This window comes from Apodemus sylvaticus, chromosome 5 (genome assembly GCF_947179515.1).
Source record: "Apodemus sylvaticus chromosome 5, mApoSyl1.1, whole genome shotgun sequence".
NCBI lineage: Eukaryota > Metazoa > Chordata > Mammalia > Rodentia > Muridae > Apodemus > Apodemus sylvaticus.
The window spans coordinates 143,294,863-143,319,240 of record NC_067476.1 but is presented as its reverse complement, the minus strand read 5'-3'; the positions used below and the strand labels follow the sequence as shown (position 1 = coordinate 143,319,240).

The 24,378-nt window shown below is 45.6% G+C and overlaps 1 protein-coding gene across 2 annotated transcripts in view; it reads right to left on the bottom strand.

Annotated features, from left to right (window-relative positions):
• Positions 1 to 24,378, bottom strand: part of Ctnnbl1 (catenin beta like 1) — a 152,542-nt gene that overhangs the window by 38,201 nt on the left and 89,963 nt on the right. For both annotated transcript variants that reach the window (XR_007977993.1, XM_052184144.1), the window contains exon 11: positions 15,471 to 15,652. Coding sequence is in view for 1 of the 2 variants with exons in the window: in XM_052184144.1 (XP_052040104.1) it covers positions 15,471 to 15,652 (182 nt within the window). In the remaining variant the exon portion in view is untranslated. The remainder of the gene's footprint in view (positions 1 to 15,470; positions 15,653 to 24,378) is intronic.

The following is a 24,378-nucleotide window of genomic DNA, read 5'->3' as shown; positions in this document are numbered from 1 at the left end:
TACTCACAACCGACATCACGCGTGGGCTCCAGAGTGAAGGGAGAACAAAAGGTCTGCCTTAAGAAGTCTAGTAGTGCCAGGCAGTGGTGGTGCACGCCTTTAATCCCAGCACTTGGGAGGCAGAGGCGGCGGATTTCTGAGTTTGAGGCCAGCCTGGTCTACAGAGTGAGTTCCAGGACAGCCAGGGCTACACAGAGAAACGCTGTCTCGAAAAAACAAACAAACAAACAAACAAACAAACAAACAAAGTCTAGCAGCACTGCATGTGTTAACCAAAATAATCATGTGTGGCTCCTTCATTCCCAAAGAGCCACACACACACTGTGAGCTGGCCCCTGCCCTCCTGGTCAGTGGTCTGAGCTTGTGGAGGGCAGGCAGCAGTATGGCTTGCTCCCCTGGCAGTCATTTCGAGACTGTGCCCTGGAAGCCTGGCCTTTCTAGAGCCCTGTGGTGATCTCCGTGCCTCTGCACCCACTCTGACTTCTGCTTAGCCACTCTTCTCCGGCCCGGGCTGGTCCATGTGGGAAGTTCCTACTCCCAGTTACTCTCACAAGTTTTCTTGGGAATGATTTGTGGTTGGACAGGTTATTTTTCTGCCAGTAAAATGAGCCAATTCAAGGCAGATCAGATCATGTTAAAGGCAGGTTCACTGGATTATATAGGGAGGAGTCTCTGAGGGAAGGGCAGTCCAGGCCCGGGGCTGCAAAGTTCAGGGTTGGGGGTAGGGTGTGCCAGGTAGGGACTAAGGGATTCTGGGAGAACGTGGAGTCCAGGTCTGCTTCGGTATATAAAATATGCACTTGGGACCTCTGTCTGTCCCAGGGCCAGATAGACGAGATATCTAGTTCATCCTTCAGTGCTTACAGCTGCATGAACTGGGACTTCAGCTTGGGTCTCCAGGTTCTAATAAAGGCTATGCCTTTCCTACTTTACCTTAGTTGAGACCCCTACCAAAGCACACTCAATGTAATATGAACTATACAGAAAGAACCCAATCAGAACATGGCTCACTATCCTAAAAATTAAAATGAAGTTATAAAAAGGTTTGATAGCCCACACTGCCCAACAGGAAACACTTGTGGTGCTTTGCTGCCCCGCCCTGCCCTATCACCCAGTTTCTTCTGCCAGTCCCAGAAATAGCTGGTTACAGCACTGTTGCCTTGGAGATTAAAAGTCATTTAACTTTCTGGTCTAGGGCTATCTCCTTGAGAGGCTGGAACACAGTGTTAAGAGCTGTGGCTTTAGGTTCTTGCTGCTAATTTAAACTGTGCACAATTGAGGAAGTGCTTAACTTCTTGGGGGGCTGTTTTCTCAATAATAAAGCAAACACCTGACACCCCATGCAAGGCTGGCAATCAATACAGCACCTAACATGTACTGGAACACAGCAATAAACCTGAGTCACCATGCACTGTCAGCCCTGTCTGACACCTCAGACCAATCAGCCTGCTAATCAGCTACAACACTGTCATCCCCAAAGCTCGCCAGCCAGCAGGCACACTTACTGCAACATGATTTATTACTAATCAATACATTTAAGGAAGTGTTAAACATGCTTTTAGTGATTATCAAAATCACACGCTTAATTTATTTTATGGTACCTTGCAGCAAATAAGGAATAAAGTAACAATCATTTTTTTACTTTGGAATCAGGGATAAATAAAAAGTGCTACAAAGAAGAAGTGTAAAGAATGTAGAAGACATGGAGGGAACCCGGCTAGCAACACTCACCAGCCATTACTGCCTCCCATACAGTCTCTCAGGTTGTGAAGTTCTGCTACCTCCATCTTTAAGGTGTGGAAACTGAGGGTCTGGGGGAGCAAATGATAAGATAGTGTGCAACTCATAAGCTAAACAGAAGAGTCAGGGCAGAAACACAGCCCAGTCTCCTGAAACCAGTGGCCAAGGTCTCTCTCCTGGGCCACTCTGGAATTTAAATGGACTCTTCACAAAGAACAAGTCAGCTGCAGAAAATCACCCTTTACAGGCCCAGGAGTCTCCAAAACCACTCTGGTGCTCACCTGCACAGAGCTGTAACTAGGAGCAAAGCATTGCCTCAGGTGTGTGTGATACAGGAGAACAGCCTCTGTTTGGGATCCATTGCCTGGCTACCAAGAAAAACTGTTCAACATCTTTCCAGCCTCCTTCCTATGCTAATTACAGCTCATCAGCATCTGGACACCCACAAGCAAAATCAATCTGGCACCAGAAGCCAGCCAAAGACATTTTCCTACTATAAAAAACAAAAAACAAAAAACAAACAAGGCTGCAACATGATTAAACACACTGAGCATTTCCCCAGTAACCTGCAGGCTGCTGCACATAAAAATTACACCTGATTTTACAAGCGTCCAGGAGGAAGGACACTAACAATCACCTCACACTACTCACAACCCTGTTCTTTATGAGCACAGAAATGTATACACGATTATTTTCTGGGCTTCCTTTCTGTGTCAGATCTTCCATCAGTTACTAAAATGTCCAACACGTTCAAGTATATACACAGTAACAGACGCCAGCAGAAAGACACCTTCCCAAGTCTCTTGCGCTAAGTGAATAAACCTGGACACTGGCTTCAGGTTCAGGTCCTTCCTTCCCTGGCCACCTTGCAGTTCCAATCACTCCCAGGTATATGAAAGAGATACCTCGCCACCCAAGCTAAATCACCTCCAAAGCTGCTACTCCCCTGAACTCTTTGCTTGCTTTTTTTTTTTTTTTTTTTTTGGTTTTTCAAGACAGGGTTGCTTCGTGTAGCCCTGACTGTCCTGGAACTCACTCTGTAGCCCAGGCTGGCCTCAAACTCAGAAATCCACCTGCCTCTGCCTCCCAAGTGCTGGCATTAAAGGCATGTGCCATCACTGCCCAGCTTTGCTTGCCTTCTAAAGACAGGGGAGCTTTACGATATCACCGAAGGGCCCACTCCTGCCAAGAGACCCCATCCCAATGTGTTCAGGGGCAGACCCTGCTTCAAAGGAACAGGTGGAGAGTTATAAAGGACGACAAGCTTGGGACCCACCTGCACACATGAATATATTACTCACACGGACATAGCATAATTAATGAAAACCTTTTAAGAAATACCAATGGTCCAAGGCTCGGGACTTCTGGCGATGGGAGCCAGGTCCAAGCATTTTGTCAAAGCTCCTCAAGTGACACCAACCAACTAGGACTGAAAGCTGTAAGTTGGTGCTATTCTTAAAGAGGGGTCAATAGAGGGATAGAGCATTCCTAGGAGTGAAGTCTGGAGGCCGAGCAGCCCGGAGCACCAGCTCTGGAAAACCCAGAAGGTAAGGTATGGCGGGCTGGTAAGATATATCTTGGGTCTGAAGCAGACAAAACGAGACGGGCTGAAAGGGTTACCACTGAGAGATTATGCAGGGCTTCAGAGAAAGATGCGAAATAGGAAATGAGTTTAAATCAAGCTCTATTGGCGAGGAGTTTTAGTTTATGATTAAACACAAGGCCTTCACAGTCTGAGTTCACATGTGCATCAGTTCTGTTGGATAAAATCCCAGCCCTAACCAAGAAGCTGTTTGTAGCTGACAGCTGCTGGGAAAGAAAAACTTGTCTTCAGGGCTGGAGAGATGGCTAAGAGGTTAAGAGCACTGACTGCTTTTCCGAAGGTCCTGAGTTCAAATCCCAGCAACCACATGGTGCCTCACAACCATTTGTAATGAGATCTGACTCCCTCTTCTGGAGTGTCTGAAGACAGTTACAGTGTACTTACATATAATAAAATAAATAAATCTTTTTGAAAAGAAAAAAGAAAAACTCATTTTCTCTGATGGAGTGTTCTATCACTGGGACCATTAACCACACTCTAGGGCAGGGCCCATACCTAGGAGTAGTTGGCCAACACAAAACAAGATTCTACAGTGTGTGTGTGTGTGTGTAATGTTTGTCTTATTGATTTTCTCTACTTTTTTGTTAGTTTGTTTATTTAGAAAGACTCAGAACTAGAGATAATGAAGTTTGGTGGATAGGGAGATGGGGAAGAGTTAGGAGAAGCTTGGGAAGGAAGGAATACAATCAAATTATATCGTCTGAAAACAAAACAAACAAAATAAAAACCAAGGTCAAACAAAAACCAGCAAGTCAATTTTGAAGGCTCAGGAAAATGCTCGGTTCTGTTTCTAACAGGACACGCAGCTCCACGCACGACCTTCTAAACCCACGGCTGGCTCCCTACTTGAGTTCTTACTGGTCAAGTGCAGGCAACACGAAACATCGTAACTATTTGACCAAGATGGATGAGGACTTAGGAGAGCACAGTACTTTTTGTTTGTTTGTTTTTTTGGATTTTTGGTTATTTTTTGAGATAGGGTTTCTCTGTGTAGCCCTGGCTGTCCTGGAACTCACTCTGTAGACCAGACTGGCCTCGAACTCAGAAATCCACCTGCCTCTGCCTCCCAGAGTGCTGGGATTACAGGAGTGCGCCACCACTGCCCGGCTGAGAGAACAGTTCTTAAATGGTGAGGTTAGGAACCACACCCCAGCAGAGGTTATGTGTTGAATTTTAATAAACCATAGTTCACAGTTAATAACTGCCTAGTTTCTGTTGTTTCTTTGTTTGGGGGCTATTTACAATACTATAGAAGTAACCTAAAAATAGTCTGGCTGTTCTTCAGTTGATGTTGGTGTTTGTTTGATTACTATAAAGGATATAATTACATACTAAAACATTCCTATAAATTTTAACCAAGATCATAAACAAACACTATCATATTCCTATTGACAACACTACAAATGTACCAAAAGAAATTCTATTTCTAGAATGAGAATCCTCCTAATGCCACAAAAGAGCTAAGTTGCTACTGGACACACTGAAAAATGCAAAGGGAACAAAGGAAAGAGAGCTGTTCTCTACCCTCCCCTCTGGATTCAACACTGAATTGGCAATAAAGTAGCTTAAAAGTCTAAGATGATAGAAATTTATGCTATACCTTCGACCTGTGAAAATTTGGGAGGTCCTTTTTGGTATGAACTAATAAAGTTATTAACATAACAGCAACAAGAGTTAACTCTAATGAACATTTACTTGCGCCAGGAAGTTCTTGCGTCCTGTCCCTGATGAACTCAGGCCTGCACAGCGCTGGCTTCTGGATAATGTTCTAATTTCCCCTCTACATGCTACCCACTAAAGGCTGGGATCAGAAAAGAACAGAGCATACTCCAGGGGTTGCAGAGGTGGTATGGGTAGACAGTAAGGGACATACAGCCTCTATAAGATGCTGATGGTGGCCAGGTTTTAGGCTCAGTGTCTGAGTCTGCAAGTCTGTCCCTTCTATTTTTCTATGTGGTTTTACCCTGACATGACTACTCAGTGTGGCCACCTCAGTGTGACTGACAGAGATGGCCACACTGTCCTCATCAGGTGAGATGTGGAACCTTTCCTGTGTGTCCATAGGACCTCAAACATCCTTTCACCTTGTGAGCACACTCGTCTCCCATTTTTACCTTGGGGCATAAATGCGGGTTTCTGTCTTGCTAGCTGGACTGTGGCTTTGTCACCTTCCATCTAGAACAGCGGCCTGGCACAAAGAGAAACTAATGCTTACCTAAGGAAGGAGCAGGTGAGGTAACCTACCTTGGGGCGTCTTTCTTTAGACATCAGCCCCAGGCCCCAGCCCTAGAGAAGGTGGTGTAGAATTGGAGCCTGAAGCAGGGACAAAGCGTGTCAGGTGTGTCACCCAGGCAGTGATGAACTTCACTCCTGAGGCCCAGGCTTACAGGCTATTGTGTTAACAGTGATTATCCTGTCTCTGATGATCCCTGTTATGATCCAGCCTTTTCACAGATTGGTCAATAAGTGGTTTCTATGCCCCCAAAAGCAGGAGTTTGTACTGCACTTGTAAGCACAGAACCTGGAAGAGGTAGAGAGAGACTATCTCGGAAGGAACCCAACACTAATCACTGTACCCCACTGCTGGGGACTAAATACCAGGCATTCCCAATCATTACTTTGTACAACCTCAAGGGGGAGGGGTGTTACCAGGTTTGCTAGACTCAATGGGATTTCAAGTTCAAACAAAAGAAATAACTTGCCCAAGGCCACTCAGCAGCCTGCTGAGTTGAGCTGGGTCTGAACCTCTGGCCAGCCCACCAGTAAAGGCAATCTTTCTCCTCCACCCTGTGCTGCTTCTCAACGCACAGCAGAAGACTGAGCCCATAGCTACCCTGCTGCAGGAAGATGTGAACCTGACCTCAGCTCAAATTCTGCATCTGAAACTTGAACCGACAGACTCTAAAAGAAGAAAAAGTCAGCAAAGAGAAGAGGGAAAAGCCTAATTGCTAAAGCACTGGCAAAGGAGTGTCTTTTCTGATAGCCTGTTTCGTTCCCCCTCCAAAGGGAAGCACTCCCTCCAGGGCGGTGGGTGAGTGCACTTCTCTGTCTTCCTAGCAGCAAACAAAAGAGTGCTGCCTGTGTAAATCCTGACTTAAACCAGTCAGCAAGGCGGATCACAAGGCTCAAAATCTTGCTCTCTCACTCCTCTCTTGCTCCTTTGCTCCCCCCACCAAGTGCTCATGGCCAGCCTCTACTTCTCTACTCCTCTCCCCCCCTCCTTCTCCCCTCTCCCTCCCTCTGCCTTTCTCTGCCTCTGTTACACTCTTGATTCCCCTCCCCATGCCCTGGATAAACTCTATTCTATACTTAAAAAAAAAATCTAAGCATAGCACCTTGTTTCAGCATCCCACATTCTGCCATCCCTGGTGGTGGTGGGTAGGATGGAGGGGTGGGATGGGGGGTGGGATGGTTGTGTGTGTTGTGAGTCAAGCAGCTGGAGGGAGAGAGAGGACACTGATCTAGAAAGTGTTCAGTTACTAGGTTTTCAAACACTACACAAAGCAGCAGCAAGGGCCCACCAGTACACACCAACGTCATCCCACCTCCTCAACGCTCCATTGTTAAGAGAGGAGCTGAGTGTGCAAGCTCTGGCATGGGTTCTGAGGAAAAGTGGGCTCCCCGGGCTTCCTGGTGGGTCCTCTCTGGGAAGGTTTTTGTCTGATGTTCCACACCGGACTGACACACATACTGTCCAGCTCCAAGACCCTCGGGTTCAAGAAACCAACTGAGGTCTTTGTCAGGCACGTACTTAACTACTGAGATGGTAGAAGCAGAGGACCAGGATGGAGAAGCCATCCTCACAGCAGCTCCGCTAATGAACGGGGGCATGCGCAGTACTGTGTGCGCTTCTGAATGACCAACGAGTCAAAATCAGCCAGACAAGGAATAAGTCCCAGGTGTGTCTGGCATGACCGATGTTCTGCTCACCAGAGAACTCGGCCTAGGATGCCTTGGTGAAGATCTGAGACTCCTGTGTGCTATGAGCCAGTTTTTACTGCACACACTAAGTATTCTGCTCATATGGAAACACAATGGTTTAATTATGGAAAACAAAGACTGTTAATATTTTCCTACCGTTATTCCTCAGCATCTATGTATTGATTTAGTGTATCTTTTGATTGTTTTGTGTTAGAATGTTTGGTATTAAAAACTGCTGTTTGAATTGCTGACTTGAGTTTCATAAAAAGTCTTTAAGTGAATTTTGATTTGGGATTAGGAGAGAATTCTCAAGGTTTTCTAAAATTGCCCTAGACATTCTTCTGCCACTGTGTATTGTATAGTTTTATGAAGTGGTATTTTTGGCATTCGTGATTATCAAACCCAAACTCTGAAAAACATCTTTGAAATTCTCTATATCAAATACTCAGACAAACTACATACACATTCATCTTCATTAGTGTACAAATCTGTTTTCACCTTTAATAAATGATAAAACTATATATACCAAAATTGTTTTAAAGCAACTTTATGATTATCAGTGAATGTGACATTTATCAATCTATTTTTTCTATGTGTGTGCACACATGAGCATGCAGCACATGTGGAAGATGTGTGTGTGTACATGTGGCCACACAGTACCCGTGAAGGGTATCAGATGCTTTAAAGCCTGATTTTCAGGCAGCTCTTAGCAACTTGGTGATATAGATGGTGGGAGTCAAACCGTGTCTGGTCCTCTCCAATAGCAGCAAGTGTTCTTTTATTTATTTATTTATTTATTTAGCAGCAAGCGTTCTTAACTGAGCCCCTAACACTGACTTTTATGTACTATTATTTTATGTACCATACCCAGGATTACATAAAATTTCTTGAGTGAAAACATTTAAGCACCTCTGCTCTAATGCAGCATTTATGAAGGAATGATGCCTGGGGTCAGTGTTATGTAATGACCTATCATAAAATAACCTTTATTAATAATATTAATTATTAATTCAATTAATAACAACAACAATAATATGGCGTTAAAAATTCTTGGAGTAGAACCCCTAGTTAGATTGCATGGGCAGAAATATAGATTCACTGCACTGGGCAGTGGTGGCACATGCCTTTAATCACAGTACTTGGGAGGCAGGGACAGGTGGATTTCTGAGTTCGAGGCCAGCTTGGTCTACAAAGTGAGTTCCAGGACAGCCAGGGCTATATAAAAAACCAACCAAACAAAAAAAACCAACCAACCAACCAAACAAACAAAAAACCCAAAACCTGTCTCCAAAGGAAGAAAAAAAAAAAATAACTAGAGATTCGGTCCGGCTTTGCCATCCCGCTGGCCTTGGTGGCAGCCAGCTCACACCATGCGGGCGCTACTCATTTATTGGCTCCCCAAGCATACACTGGACACCTAACACACACCAAGCGTATGGCAGGCACCAGAAATGTCCAACAACACTTTGACCAAGTCACCGCCTTTCACTCCTCACAATCTGAGATTTGAAAGGCTAACATTAGACTTTTTGCGGCTGTGACAAACAAGTCAAGGAGACAAGTAGGCATTCTGGCTCATGGAACCAGATTTTGGTCCACCTGGTGGGCTCCATCACTTCTGTACTGTTCCGAGGAAGGTGGCTCACCTCAGGGCAGCAGGGAAGTAGCCAGGAGGAGACAGGAACCAAGTTCCACCCCACAGAACACAGCTCCAGTGACTTCTCCAGTTGGGGGCCCCCATGTCCTCACATTTCTAAAACAGTGTCATCAGCTAGGGACCAGGCTCTCAACATATAAGCCTGTGTGGGGCGGGGGAACAGTTCACATTCAAAATGAAAAAGAGCTAAACAAGAATCGCTTCCACCATGACAACTTATAATGAAGAGTTTTCTGATTAAGAACTCAACTTGTGTAACTAACTCAGCAAAACAAATGGGTGAGGCAGCCCCGGCTCATGAGAGGAAAAGAGATTTGTGCGGAGGGGATCTGAGTCCTCCTTCAGCTACTGATGACCCACTGTACGACCTGGGGGTGATGTCACTGAGGCTCAACGTTTCTCCACCTTGAGAAGAGGAAATGACACCTGTAGAGGAACTGGCTGCTGGAAGGCTCAAAATCAGTCAGGTGAGTAACAGTCCCCCGTGGATGCTGTGCAGTGGGATGGCTTGGCCTTGCATTTGGTCCTTGCTCTCCCCCTCCCACCTTCCTCTTCTCTAAGGCTCTGTTATCTTTAATAACAAGTCCTCTTGTCTCGAAGGTCTTTGCAATTGCTAATGGAATTCTGTGATTAATACCTACCCAACCATCTTTACCCCCTTGGCTATTTCCTCCTTTCCTAAAACTACAAGTTTGCTAAGATGGGGAGTTCTCACCCATTTACTGCCTCTGAGACAGAGAACTGGGTTCAAGGAGCTAGATATTAGGACTGCAGAGTTCACTGAGGTGACACAGGCAGCCACTGCAACAGAGAGAGCTGGTGGAGACTCTCTTTATGAGGTAGGATTCGCAGTTTAGAAACAAGCCGCACATGGAGAAGCACAGAGAGAAGCATGGTATGCTGGCTTCTGCAGTGGCTGGTGGAGCAGGGGCTCCTTGTGGGCAGCACAAACAGGGAAAGCTGAAGCAGGGAAGGAAGGGTCTGCTGGTGAGGAGCTGTGCAGACCAGGGCTTGGGAGATAGAAGAGGTTCAAGAACTGGGAGCCAGGGACAAATGGAGGTCAAAGCCTTGTGGGGAGCACCCAGGCTAGTGTTACAAGTGACCAACACCTGACCAAAGTGAGCAGGGAGGCTGTGGGACAGGCAGAGGCAGGGAATGTAGAAACGGAGCCCGGGAAGAGCAGACAGGCTCTGCAAGACCTGTCACAACCTAAGATCTCTGCCCTACTTTGACCACAGCGTTAATTCCATCCAAGGTTTGCACAAAAGGATGGCATGTCATCATGCTTCCCCAGGAGTCTGTAACAGTGCTCCCTTCTCCTCTGGGCTGACCAAAGTCCCCTTATGTCTGATTGCAGAGAAGCCATGCTTTCTGTTCTGACCCTGGCAGGATCTGAGGAGTGACAAGGGAGCCTGGTCTGTTCTTTTGTTGTGTTAGAAGTCCAGAAGGCCTGGGGCATCAACATGTTTCCTGCCATGTGGAGTTGACTAGAAACCCTTTACTGACAACAGAAAAGTCTTCTTCAAAGCACTGACCTGCTATCAACCACTGTCACTGTGGGTAAAGTGGAAATGTGTGCACATGCCCGGTAAGCGTGCCACACACCTACGCTGCTTGGGAGCTCACCCCCTCAAAGCTCTTAACAGCCTCCAGGGGAACCATGTTAAAACAGCGCAATTAACTAGAACGGCTACAAACTCAATAACTCACCTACCTAATGAGGCAATACAAGGAAAATTGGGCCTATTTTAATAAGAATTTAAAAGAGAGCCGGGAAGTAAAGGTCAGATGCCATTTCTGGATCCCAGTTCTTTTATCCTCCCTGCCTATGCTAAGGTAGTTAAAACCAAGGAGATAATACACCCTGTGCAATTCTTTATAAATCCAAGGAGGCAGCCAGTCATATTACTGCACCCAAGGGCAAGTGGTTCTTTCTGACCCATCCCCCACACTAAGTGCCTCCCCAGATCTATTTCTGAAGGTTTTATTATGCAAACCTGAATGGATTTCAATTACAATAATTCTTTTCCTTCTCCACCCAGACTCACAAAAGAGGAACCAATTACCAGCAGTTTGAGGTTCGGAGAGCAGTTTTGCTCCCCTCCTCTCTGAAGTCTGGAAGCTCTCCTTTCTCAACCTCTCTTATTGGCTGAGCCACCATAGCCGTTTATGATATCACGATATTCAGCATGATCTCTCCACCAAGAAGGAGTTCTCCCAGGGCCCAGGGAGATAGACGGCTCATTTGGTAAAATGCTTACCAAAGGCTCATTTGGTAAAATGCTTACCAAACAGTCACGTCAAAAGCCAAGCATGTGGTGCTTGCTTATAAGGATTCCCAGAACCAGCCACTCTTGCTGAAAAGGTGAACTCTAGGATCAGTGAAAGACCCTATCTTAAAAATTTGGGTGGAGAGTGATGGAGACATTGACTCTGGCTTCTACATGCGCCTGCATATACATAAACACGCATACATACAGCCCTCCATGCACCTGCACATACACAAACACGCATACATACAGCCCTCCATGCACCTGCACATACACAAACATGCATACATACAGCCCTCCATGCACCTGCACACATACAAACACATATACATACAGCCCTCCCATTGTCAAGCTTCTAGAAAGGGATGGGTTGTGTGGCCAAGGCACAGATATATAAAACTGCTGACAATATTGTTATGAGATAGAATTACTTTCAAAGCTGACTATTTAATTGTAGGGTCTATGATAGGGATAAAAAGCCATTCCTCAGTATTTGTGAGGAAATTAGGCCCAGGGCCTGGCACAGATACCAAAATATGCAGCTGCTGAAGTCCCTTAAATAAAATGGCACAATATTTGCAAATAATCCAGAAACAGCCTTCCATATTCTTTAAATCATCAAGCCACGGTACACAGCGTCAAGGAAAAAGAAGCAAACAGATCTCTATGAGTTCATGGCCAGCCTGATCTCACAACAGATCCAAGCCAGCCAAGGGTACTTGTCTCAAGTCAATCAAACAACCAACTAACCAATCAATCAACCGATCATCTCTAGATCACCGTAATACCTACTGCAATGTAAAAGGTGTATGAGAAAGTTATATTGCTTAAGGAATAATGGGTGACACACAGGCCCAAAAGAGTCTGCACACTGACAGTTGGTGTGTCTCACATTCTCAATCCACAGTTGGTGGAACTACCCTGTGGATATAGAGCGGCAGTCTCACTACGTCTGTCCTTCCATTTGGCCCTTAAATATAGCCAGAGTGGGTGATTCTAGACCCACTATTTTATAGACATGATAGCCGAGACTCAGAGAATTTAGGCCAAGATCGCACATGATTAGCAATGAGCCACCTGTGCCACCAGGCTATACTGCCACTGCAGTTGCTTGGGACAGGTTCTGAGGTGACGGGGCTGAGACTCTACCAGAATGGATTTAAGGCAACCAGGATGTGAGACAAACCAAAAACTTGCACAAAAAAAAAAAAAAAAAAGAAAAGAAAAAGAAAAAGAAAAAGAAAAGAAAATATAAAGAAAAAGAAAAAGAAAAAGAAAAAGAAAAAGAAAAAGAAAAGGGGGGAGTTCTAGGCAGTTTCCAGACTTGGGAACTAACTCCCTTTCCATGATGATCAATTAGGAATCTGAGCACCACAAGAAGCTTGTCCTGGGCAGGCCTTACCTATGATGAAGCTCTGTGCACACAGGCCCCCGAGGAGACAGCTACTACCATCTCTAAGCCAGTGTGACAGAATCCAATGTGCCTAGCAAAGGTCTTACTTCCACTTCAGAAGAACCTGGATGAAACCCTTATTAAAGGCATACATCACTGACAACCCCCAGTGTGAACTACAGTCAGCTATACACCTTTAGCAAGCTGGGGAGAGGCTCAAGCCCATGCCTGACCTCAATGGAGTCTTCCAGGGGAGGTGTTAATTTTAGCAGCCGCCAAACATTTATTGTGCACTTGTTATACACATCAAGTACCAGGCTAGGCAGTGGGACCCAGAGACGACAAGCACACTGAATCTTTAATGTCAAGGGTTAGGGGACCAAGTCCTAGAACCAAGATGCATAAATTAGAGGGCCTGTCTGAGTGCAGGGGTGCCTATTCTTACCTGAGAAAGACAAAAGATGACTAGCTGCTAGCCAGGCCAATCGATGAGCGCTAAGGACTGCTCTGCTGTAGAGCACAGACCTGGTGTGCTTGCATCAGAAGGGCACGGACAGCAATTAGAGCACAGGGCTTACTCAGAGGACAAGGCAGGGTAATGAAACCTGGCATGATGTGCCATATCTGGTCCTCCCACCATTCAAAGTTTTTGGGACAGTGTGCCAGGATGCAGCAGCTGGGGAGTGTTAGAAGGCAGGACGGTGCTTTGTCCTTGGGCCTTCCTTCTACTTCTGGGTGCTGCTGTATGCAGGATGCACAGTTTATCCTCGCTAACCATTACAGTCCAACATGCCTTCTAGGCACTGCCTTCCCAAGCCATTGCCCCCACTAATAAAACGTCATCTAATTCCGAATGTGGGCACTCTAAAGGCACTGTTCTGTCACCAGCACACCACCGGGCACATTTTTTAGCAGGAAAACAGCTGCTCGCTGAAACTGTCACTTCCTCTTCTCAGATCCCTGCACATGAACAAGAGCTGGCTCAGGGATGTTTCCCTTCACCCTCTCCACACATGTTCAAAGCAGTGTCAAGCCTCTCGGTAGAAGCCAGCAGGTTGGCCATAGCAGTGTGAAGGGTCACCAGCTTATGAAGCAGGGTTTTTTTTTTTTTTTTTGGCTTTTCGAGACAGGGTTTCTTTGTATAGCCCAGCCCTGGCTGTCCTGGAACTCACTCTGTAGACCAGGCTGGCCTAGAACTCAAAAATCTGCCTGCCTCTGCCTCCCAGGTGCTGGGAGGTGTGTGCCACCACTGCCCGGCTCTATGAAGCAGTTTTTATAGCTAGGGCCCAGACCCTCAGAAGCTGAAGGCACAGACACCACAGCTTTTAGTTCTCTAATCTCATTCCCTCAGATTTTAGACCAAGGGTCTGGGTGGGGCCGGCTAGGGGCAGGAGGAGATGGCTCAGTTAGTAAAGGGCCTGCCTTGCAAGCATGGGGACCCGAGTTTATCCTCAGAACCCAAGTGGAAAAGGATGGTACCTGTACTGGGGCGACAGAGATAGGAGGACCCCTGGGGCCTGCTGGGCACACTGGCTTAGCAAATTAGTGAGCCCCAGGCCAAAGAGGGTCTCTGTCTCAAGAAACAGAGGACAGCTGCTGAGGCACAACATCTGAAGTTGTTCTCTGATCTTCCCATGTATGCACACACATATATCCACATAAACACACAACAGCTTACACACTAGCCCCTGTGCAAGCTGATTTTCTATAAGAATAAGCAAGGATAGCACCATCTTCTCCACTGGCGGTGAGGTCTAAATGAGACTGCAAGGAACACGGCTCTCGTGGGACCTGGCAGCAGTGAACACTGGTTGCCACAGCCTGTCTAGATACCCAGGCCCTCATTTCTCCTCCCACAGCCCCTTTCTAGCTGAGCTCTACAGAGGAAGAGAAAGGCTGGCAGCAGGGTTAACTCGTTTACAGCTAGCTTGGTCAATATCTGACAGGAATCAGATGAGGTCTCTAACTCGTTCTTAGTCGGAGTGCTGCCTCTGGAGAGTTCAAATGATCACTCAAATGACCTTCAAGTTTGCGGGAGAGAGCGCCAAGTCTACTTGAGACACAGACAAGACAGTGAGGGGCACAACAGATAGGGCATGTGCCTAGGCCAACTCTACCAATCACTGAGGAAAAAGTCACCCAATCCTGGGCCACAGTGCATCCTGACAGACCCATTGAGTTCCCCAGCAGCTCAGGTCTCCTTCCTCTTTCACACACACAGCTTCCTGTCTCTCTGCACACTCCTGCACTTTAAAATAGCCATCCAACCATGTAAATTCTCAGGTGCAAGTGTCTGCTAGCCTCCAGCGGAGCTGTCAATGCCCATAAATTGTGGGCCTTCCAGATTGCATTGCAGCTATTTACTGGGGGAGGGATGCTGCAGGCCAGCAGACAATACCAGGAAGACACTGGCCTGGCGGTAACTACTCTGGTTACGGCCTCACAATTCACAGCGGCATTTTGCTAGGAGTATGCTCTATCAGGGAGGAGAAACATAAAAAGGGGAACCTGGGCTGTAAATAGTTTATTCCGGCAATTCCTGATGTTGGCTGAATCATACTTTAATACAGAAATACATGAAAGTACCACTCCGGAGGTGACATGTGGTGCCACCTCATTACTCTTTTCAAAAGGGTCTTCCATCAGAGAGACACCTCACCGCAAATTACAGGGAAGAACACAAAGCCTTCTCACGCACTCACACAGGCCAGGGGAGTGGAGCCTCCAGGATTCAAGCAAACACAGAAGAGGACCCACAAAGGCCACTGGTCACCCTGAGTCTCTGGGCTGCTTTGCCATGCTTGGAACAGGAGACAGACACAAGCAAGTGCTCTCCCTCAGCATGAGCCACCTGCCTCTCCCAGTGGCCCCTACAGCGTACCCTACCTTCATGCTCCTTCTCTGTGGTTCCCACCTTCTTGATCTTCCGGGGAGACTTCATGAAGAGTGGAAAGATGGTTCGTAAGCCAAGGATGTCAACAAACTTGTGGCAATTGTCTGTGCCCTCGGGCCCAATCATGGCGTGGTCCAGCACCTTCAGGGCGCTACTCCGGGAGACCTTCTTCTCCCTACAAACAAAAGGCATTCTATAAGAAACACTAGACAGACATTTTTTCCTTAGTGTGTACTCACTTTACTAGATAAAAAAAAATCTCCCAATAAAAACAGAAAAATTGAGACAATGTTTACATTATGAAATATCTAAGCAGATTACTATATACACTAATAGGAGAATCTGGAATAGGAGGAATAAATTCTTATCCACCCAAGAACAAAATCTTATGGTTGCAAATGGTAACGTTCAAATTCCCACAAGTGTTATGACAATTCTGTGGGAAGCGCATCGCAAGACTAGAGAAGCAGATCAGATTGTTAGCAGCCGCCTTCCCTCAACAGCTTTACCAGATACAAACCACATCACTTGATTTGTCCTCTGAGAATGTACAACTCAGTGGCATCAGTGTGCTCACAAACAGGTAACCATCCCGTGACCAACCACAGAGCGTCCCACCCCACTGTGAGAAGACCAAGCACCCTTGAACTGTTCCTCCACCATTCCCTGCTCCTGAGCTCCCAGCAGCCACAGCTCTGTTGTGTCTACAGACTCTCGAGGCAGTTCAGGCAAACACTATTATATGTGCTCTTTGTGGCCTGGCATCATGTTTTCTGGGCTCACCCGTGTTCTAGCTTGTCAGTGGTCCATTCCCCTTTTTAATGGTGACTAGTTCATTGTATAATTATCTTATCTATATGTAGGTTTGTATACAAGTGGATATATATTTTCTATTATAGGTAATGCTGCTGTAAATATCCATGAATAAAATTTCAAGGGGACATGAGACTTCCTTTTCCTTGGTACATCTATCTATGTTAGGAGACGGTTGCTCATTACAGGGTACCGATGTTTATTCACCAGACTGCTCTCCACAGTGGGACACATCATTTCACAGCTGTGACAAGGATCCACTTTCTCCACACCTTGAAACTTTTGCCTTTGGGTTCTAGTTATCCCAGTGGATGTAACGATGCTGTCTCAGTGTCTGTATGATGGGGAAGCACACAGGCCATGGCATGTGTGCGAGTCAGTTCTTCGATTCCATTACATAGGTTCCAGAGATCAAACTCATGTTGCAAGACTTGGTGGAAAGCGCCTGTTCCCAGGAGGCCCATAGGTGTGGTTCCAATTTACATTTCTGGTAACTAATAGAGCTGAGCATTTAGTGGGCTTGGACATTTATACATTGTCTTTGGGGAAACACCCACTTAGAAGCTTTGCTCATATTTGTTTATTTTATTTTATTTTATTTTATTATTATTTTTTGAGACAGGGTCTCACTGTGTTGCCCTGGTTGTTTTAGAACTCACTACATAGACAAAGCTGTCTTGGAACTCAGAGATACACCTGCCTTAAAGGTGTGCACCAAGTCCAGCCTGCTTTGCTCATTTTTAAACAGGGCAAACAAGTGCTCTTTTTCATTGTGTTCTAAGCATTGTTTTCTTATATTCTAAAGTCCCTCAACACATGTATGATAAAATAATTTCCTCATTTTGCCAAATATTCTCACTTTCTGGATGTTTTGGTGGTGAACTCTAACCTTTAACACCTGAGTGCTCTCTCCAGCCCTCTCCTTACTTTCTTAGTAGTATCATTTGAAGAATAAAACCTTCAAATTTTGATAGAGTTCAATGGATCTAATTTTGTCTTTTGCTCTCATACCTGGGGAACCATTACTGCATTCAATGTCATGAATGTTTACCCTGTATTTTCTTCTCAGACTTCTTACTGTTAGGCCTCTGGTCTTTCTGAGTTAAGTTTGAATGTGAGGTAAGGCCCAGCTTCATTCTATCACAGAAGAACAGGACTGCCTCGGCATCACTCACCGGTGGCAGTTTAAAACTGATGTTCCTTTCTTTTTTGAGACAGGGCTTCATGTAGCCCAGGTTGGCCTCAAACTCCTAATCTTGCTGTTCCACTTTTCAAGGGCTGAGACCGTGGGCTCGCACTACCACAGTGAGTTGACTTAGTGTATGCTTCTTGCAGGGAGCAACATGACACATTCCTTTAATCCCTGCACTCAGAATGAAGATATCTGTGGCTGAGGCCAGTTTGGACTACATAGGGAGTTACAGGTCAGCCAGAGCTATACTGTGAGATCCTGTCTCAATAAAATACAATTAATTTTCTATACTGATCATATAACTTTTTTATTAGTTTTATCTAATAGCTGCACTATTGGAATCGACAGCATAACTTCATGTTATTTACAAACAAATAACTCTTCCTTTTCCTTCCTAGCTTGGATGTCTTTTCTTTTCCAGCAATGCTCAACTGCCTTGTCTAGAAGCACCAGTTCAGTGCCTAAAAAGACATCTTACCGTCTACTCGCTGACCATGAGGTATGGTGTTAGCTGTGGACATTCTGCAGGTGCCTGTTACCAAGGGTTACCGAGCTCTTTCATTCCCCACTCAAGTATTTTTGTCATGAAACCATGCTGAACTTCACAAGTCCTTCTTCTGCATCTTTGTATTCCCTTTCCCACAGCGAACATATTCTTTGTAAAATTAAAAAAGTTAAGTGACTTTAAAAACAAACAAACAAACAAACAAACAAAAAAAACAAACTAAACCAAACCAAAGGTGATACTACCCTTGAGGCTGAAGGTCGGGTTAGCGGCTACCACTTTGTAGATTTCTCTAGGGAATTTGTGACAAAATACCTGAGACAACTTAGAAGAAAGGTTCATCTTGCCTGTTCTGAGGTCTTATTTTGTGCTCACCTGGCTCCACAAAGCACAGCATGTCACCACGGGGCTGTGTGGCCATGGGCTGTTCAACTTGGGGTCTTCAGGAAGCAGGTGGGGGTGGTCCTGAAGTCCGTCTTCAAGGACATAGCCCCCTCACTGACCTCACTCTTTTCCATGACACCCTATCTCATTATGGTTCCACTATTTCCCAACAGCACTGCAGGCTGGCAACCAAACCTTCAGTACATGAAACTTTGGAGACTTTTAAGATTTAAAAGATCTAAAAGTAACAGAAGCATAATTTCTTAAAATCTTTTTTGATTTTCTTTAACACTCTAAGAGGTAAAGAGAAACATCAATTATTTCCTAATTGGGTACAGATGGTGAATCAACCACCCAAGTGCACTGTGTTTACTGAGCACCTATTCAACACTGTGGTAGACACAAAGTCATGGATTCTGCTCCAAAAAGTAGAATCCATCAGGGGAGATCAGATGAACATGAAGTAATGCGGAGAAGTGCCCCTGGTTTGGTCCTCCACAATACCTGCTGGACATCTTTCCTGTCAGAGATGAAAGATGCCACAGTACCCTAGAGCTTACATTGTGCAGAAAGCTAGGGGACAGGAAGGTGTTTAGGACATGAGACGACTATTCCCACCTCTATCCTCCTCTGCACAGATAACCACCCAGCTACTCAGAGATGACTTTCAACCCAGCCATTGAGTCTGAAGACAGGAAGAAGGCTTCTATAGAACTCAGGTAGCCAATGTCATTCAGACATTGTCCTGGCTATTGGAGACCAGAGGTTTCTTGTTTTTAAGGGATTTGAGGAAATGATAGTAAAAACAGATTTAAAGGACAGAAGTAATGGTAGTTATGTTCAAGATGTTAAGAGGAAGGAAAGAGCAGCTTCATTTGGGAGAAGCCAGTGAGGGGGTCATAGGGCATGCTTGTCAACAGAGGGATGAGTGGCTGTGGCACGGGTGGCAGAGCTGAGGCAGAGCAGAGCACCAGATGGGAATAAAGCCAGTCAGGATGGTGTGTGCAAATGTGCACACCAGGCCCCTGCTGTGCTGCTAGGGAAGCCACGGTCCATCCAATCACTCAGAAGGTGGGCACTAAAGGGGGCACATTTAGAGGGTTCAATCTAGAAGCAGAGAGAAAAGGGGCCGGAAGGGCAGACCGTGTGGGCAGGGAGGACGGTTCAGACTGTGGCACTAGAGTAAATGGAATACAAAAAGAGAACTGACTGCAGCAGGGGGTGGGGAGGCGTGAGAAAGGCTTATTTAAGAGAAATATGAAAGTGTAAACATCAGGAGGAGGCAAATGAGGCTTGATAACCACTGGGAAGAACTTTCTGTCTCAAGATGAAATTCTAGTAGGAGGCTACACAAATACCATCTCATTCTTGCTGCGGCTGGACTTCTGAACCCAGCTTTACAAGCTGGGATTTATAGAGGTTATGGCTAGGGCAGATAATCATGCGGGCAGAAATTAGGAAGCAGAGTTACACATGCTCACTGGTTAGCCACCAGAAAAAGGCGTCCTGAAATGAATGACGACTGCTGACCAGGGTGCCTTCGGCTTCTGTTGAGCATTCGCTGTAACCATTTCACAAATGACATAGGACTGCCTGCCACACTAAAGGCGAAGGAGCCTGGCTGAGCCAAGGCCCTCTTTTTCCCCTGCCTAAGCAAATTCAAGAAACAAAAGACTTTAAAAGCAAGCAAGCCCTTCTTTGGGTAGGCAGCGCGGTAGCTAGGACATGTTTAAAGGGGGCAGTAATTGCGTATTGATCACCATTTAGGCAGGCTGCATGGAGGTGAACTTTGGAATATTCATTGGGCTCAAGTTCAGGCTTTTAGCAATCGATAGTTGTTTGGCCTGACTTTCTTGGGTTGACTTTATTTGAAATATTTATTCTACTGGAGGACAAGTAGTTTATCTTAGTCTTGTCTGGGTTCATCGGGTTGTCGATCATGCCAGCACCGATGTGAACACGGCCTCCACACGCTGGCGCCATGGCCGGTGGCTGGGGTCGGCTGTTGCTGTCTGCTCATGTGTGCCTCGGATGCTGCAACAGTATCTCCTGTTGTAGTTTTAATTAGCTTATTCTTTATCACACCCAAACACTTCTGTGATGAACACAGATTCTGAGTATGATTTTCCTTGCTCATTTTTTCTTTCCTCAAATATTTATGAGACACCTAACAGGTGCCAGACATCTAGTCACGAATGCGGAGACAAAGCTCGCTCGGGGCTTCCGAGGGGGTCGGTCCACACTGCACGGAAACAAGCAGATGAGGGATGAGCGGCCGGGAAGGCTGGATCACACAGTAGAGGTACCAAGGAGGGAGCGCAGCCATGAGGCCTGGCCAGAAGGCGAAGCTGAGCTGGGTTTCCCAGACAGGCGAAGAGGGAGCAGAAGGAAACAGGAGCGCAGGCAGAGGCGAGAACGAGTGCAGTCAGGGAGAGTGGGTAGGCCGCCACAGTGCAAGCCAGTGACTGTGCCTGGGAGTGATTGGGGCAGGAGAAAGCAAAACAACAGCAGAGGGAGAGAGAGGGCTGTGGAGGTTTGAGTAAGAATCCCCCTCAGCCCAGGAGGCTCACATCTGTGAGTGCTCGGTCAACAGGGAGTGACACCATTGGAAAGGATTAGAGAGATTAGGAGGTGTGGCTTGTTGGAGGAAGTGTGTCTAAAGAGGTGATCTCTGAGTTTTCAAAAGCCCATGCCAGGCCCAAGCTCACTCTCTATTGACCTGTAGAGACCATAATGTTACTGCTCCAAGACCTTGGGTACTGCCATGCTCCTGCCTTCGAGACAAAGAACTAAACCTCTAAAACTGAATGCAAGCCCACAATTTATGTTTAAATCTGTTGCCGCGGTCATGTCTCTTCACAGCAATGGATCAGTGACTAAGAAACAGGGCCAAGGAGCAGCAGACAGGACTGAAAGGGGCCAAGAGTTCTGGCTAAACCCAAGGTGCCTCTGGGATGTGGCAGTGATCTTCAGCTAGGACTTAATGGGTCCGATACTCAGGAATGAGGGGAAATTTGAGAAAATAATTAAGTCTGTATAGACTATAACTGCATCTCCTGTGTAAGACTACCCTGAGGTAGTCTTTTTAAAAGTAGAGAAAAACAGCAGAAGCCAGGAGGAAATATATTTGAAGGACAGGCTAACGGTGTAAATTCCTTTCCCCAGGACTCTGGCTAGCTGGGATTAATTAAAGAAGTAATTTAAAGAGGTTCTTTAAGAGATACTGGTAACCTGATCGGGGAGAAATCTGGCTAATCTCTCACAAGATCACTCTGTTTACTCTGAAATACACTTGACAACGTTTGTTTCCCTTAGCGCTCCCCAAACATAAGGCCATTTTATCGGACAGAATATTTGCATGAATTATACAGCCAGATCAAGATGCCTTTATAATCAGCTTTCCGCCATTACGACAAAATACCTGAAGCAAGAATTAACTTCTAGGAAAAAGGTTTACGAAATTAGAGGTTCCAACTCAAGCTTCTGGTGGTGGTGACAGCAGTGGCGGGTGTGTGTGTGTGTGTGTGTGTGTGTGTGTATGACCAGATGGCAATAGCCAAGAACATACAGCAGAGGAAAACTGCCTATGCCCATGAGGCAGGAGGAAGAAGCTAGAACACCACGACCACTTTCAAAGGTACACCTCTAATGACCTAAGAACTTCCCATCAGACTCTTATCTCTAAGTAGCACCACCCTGAGGACCAACTCTATTACCTCTGGGGACACTCATTCAGATCATCATTAATGACACAGTGACTTCAGGCTATGGACACAATGTCCTTAAGCCTGCCCACAGTTGACTAATTCACACGAGCCCATGAGTCATCACATAATTGCTAAAACACTTTTCCTCACACCAGAACCTGGCCATGGGGCTCTCTAGAGTCAATGAGATGTGGGTGTAACATATGCATCTTCAGAGGAGAAACTGAAAGATGGGCTGTATCTCTCAGGTTTCCCTTTTATCTTGTGAATGACACCTTGTGATTTGTGTATCCTAAGGCAGACAACAGAACTTCCAGGAGCCAGCTACAGAGGTGCTGGGTGCAAAAAAAAACTGTTCTGGAAGCCCCTGAGATTTGGGGTTACCCTACATCAAACCTGACTGAGGAACGATGCTGTCTTGGGAGGATGGCATTGGCCTCCATAGTCAGGCGGTGTGGGTGATACAGCAAAAGGTGTTCACTGTAAAACAACACTTTATGAGTTGTTTTGTATTACTATCTACCAGCAACAAATTGTAAGAAAATGGATGTAACAGTATAATTTATGTGCTGGGCTTGGCCTGTGAGTTAAAATGGAGGAATAAGAACAGGGTCTTGATGTCCTTTCCCTTCCTGAAGGAAGTGTAGAGTGATGGAAAACAGAACAGCGGTGAACAGAATAAATAGTTCCTAGACACTGAGACAAGGCAGCACACGCAGTGAACATGTCTGCCAGGAGAGTCCAAAGCTCACTGTGATGGAGAATCAGACGCGAATGGAGACAGGTGGACCCCTGAAGTTCACTGGCCAGACACCCTCACCAACGCCATGATTATTAGCAGAGGCTGAGACACTCTGTCTCAGATATGAAGGCAGAGGAATGGGGAGATGGGCTCATGGTTGAGGGGCATGCTTTGCAAGTCTGACAATTAGGAGAAGGTAGAAGGAGAGAGCCGATTCCACAGAGTGCCCTCTGACCTTCCCCTGGCACACACAGATTGCTACCCACCTTCATATCGCACACGGGAATAATGCATCCAAAACAACAAACAAAGGTGAAGATCAACAGAGAAGGATGGCGCCTGATGCCAACCTTTGGCTCCTTCACGTGTTAGCACGTTCACACATGCTAACATCTGCACCAACAAACACACACCACACCTCATACACAGGAATAAGGGGGAAGACTGTTTCCATGGTATTCTGTCATGGGAAATGTCTCAGTGGTAGACTGCTGGCCCAGCAAGCAGGGGGTCTTGAGTTCAGTCAGTCCACCATAACCACTAATATCTCTCAAAATCAATGGTCTCAATTCCCTAGTAAAAGGACACAGGATCTTCAAGCAATTAGACCAAGAAAGCAAACTGGTGTAGCCATTTTAATATCTAACAAAATAGAGTTCAAACAAAAACTAATGAAAAGAGACAGAAAAGATATTACATACTCAAAGGAAAATTTCACCAAGATGACATTTCAATTCTTAACATCTATGCCCCAAACACAAGGACACTCACTTTTGTAAAAGAAACACTATGAAAGCTCAAGTCACACACTGACCCTCACATACTAATAGTGGCAGACTTCAATATTCTACTCTCACCAATGGACAGGTCACCTAGGCAAAAAATAAACCGAAAATACAAACCTAATGAAGCGAACAGATATTTATAGAATATTCCACCCAAACACAAAAGAATATACCTTTGTTTCAGCACCTCATGGAACTTTCTCTAAAATTAATACTTGGACACAAAGCAAGTATCAATAGATATAAGAAAATTAAATAAATCCTTCCAAACCACCATGGACTAAAGATGGATAGCAACAACAGAAGCAACAGAAAGCTTATAAGTTCTAGAAAGTGAACAACTGCATATTGAATAAAAAGCGGGTCCAGATAGAAATAAAGAAATTAAAGGCTTTCTAGAATTCCATAAAAATGAATATGCAACATACCCAAAGTTATGAAACACAATGAAAGTCGTGCTAAGAGGAAAGTTCATAGCAATAAGTGCCTACATTAAAAAAAAAAAAGGGAGAGACTCACACCAGCAATTCAACAGCAGATCTAAGGCTCTAGAACAAGAAGCAAGCACACCCAAGGAGTGGATAGCCATTAAATCAATAATCAAACTGAGGGCTGAAATCAACAGGAAGAAAACAAAGAGAACAATACAAAGAATCAATGAAAGAGTTGGTTCTGAGAGGGAATAGATGAACCCTTATGTAAATTAACTAAAAGAGGGAGAGAATATCCAGATCAACAAAGGGGCGGCATAGCAACAGACACGGAGGAAATGC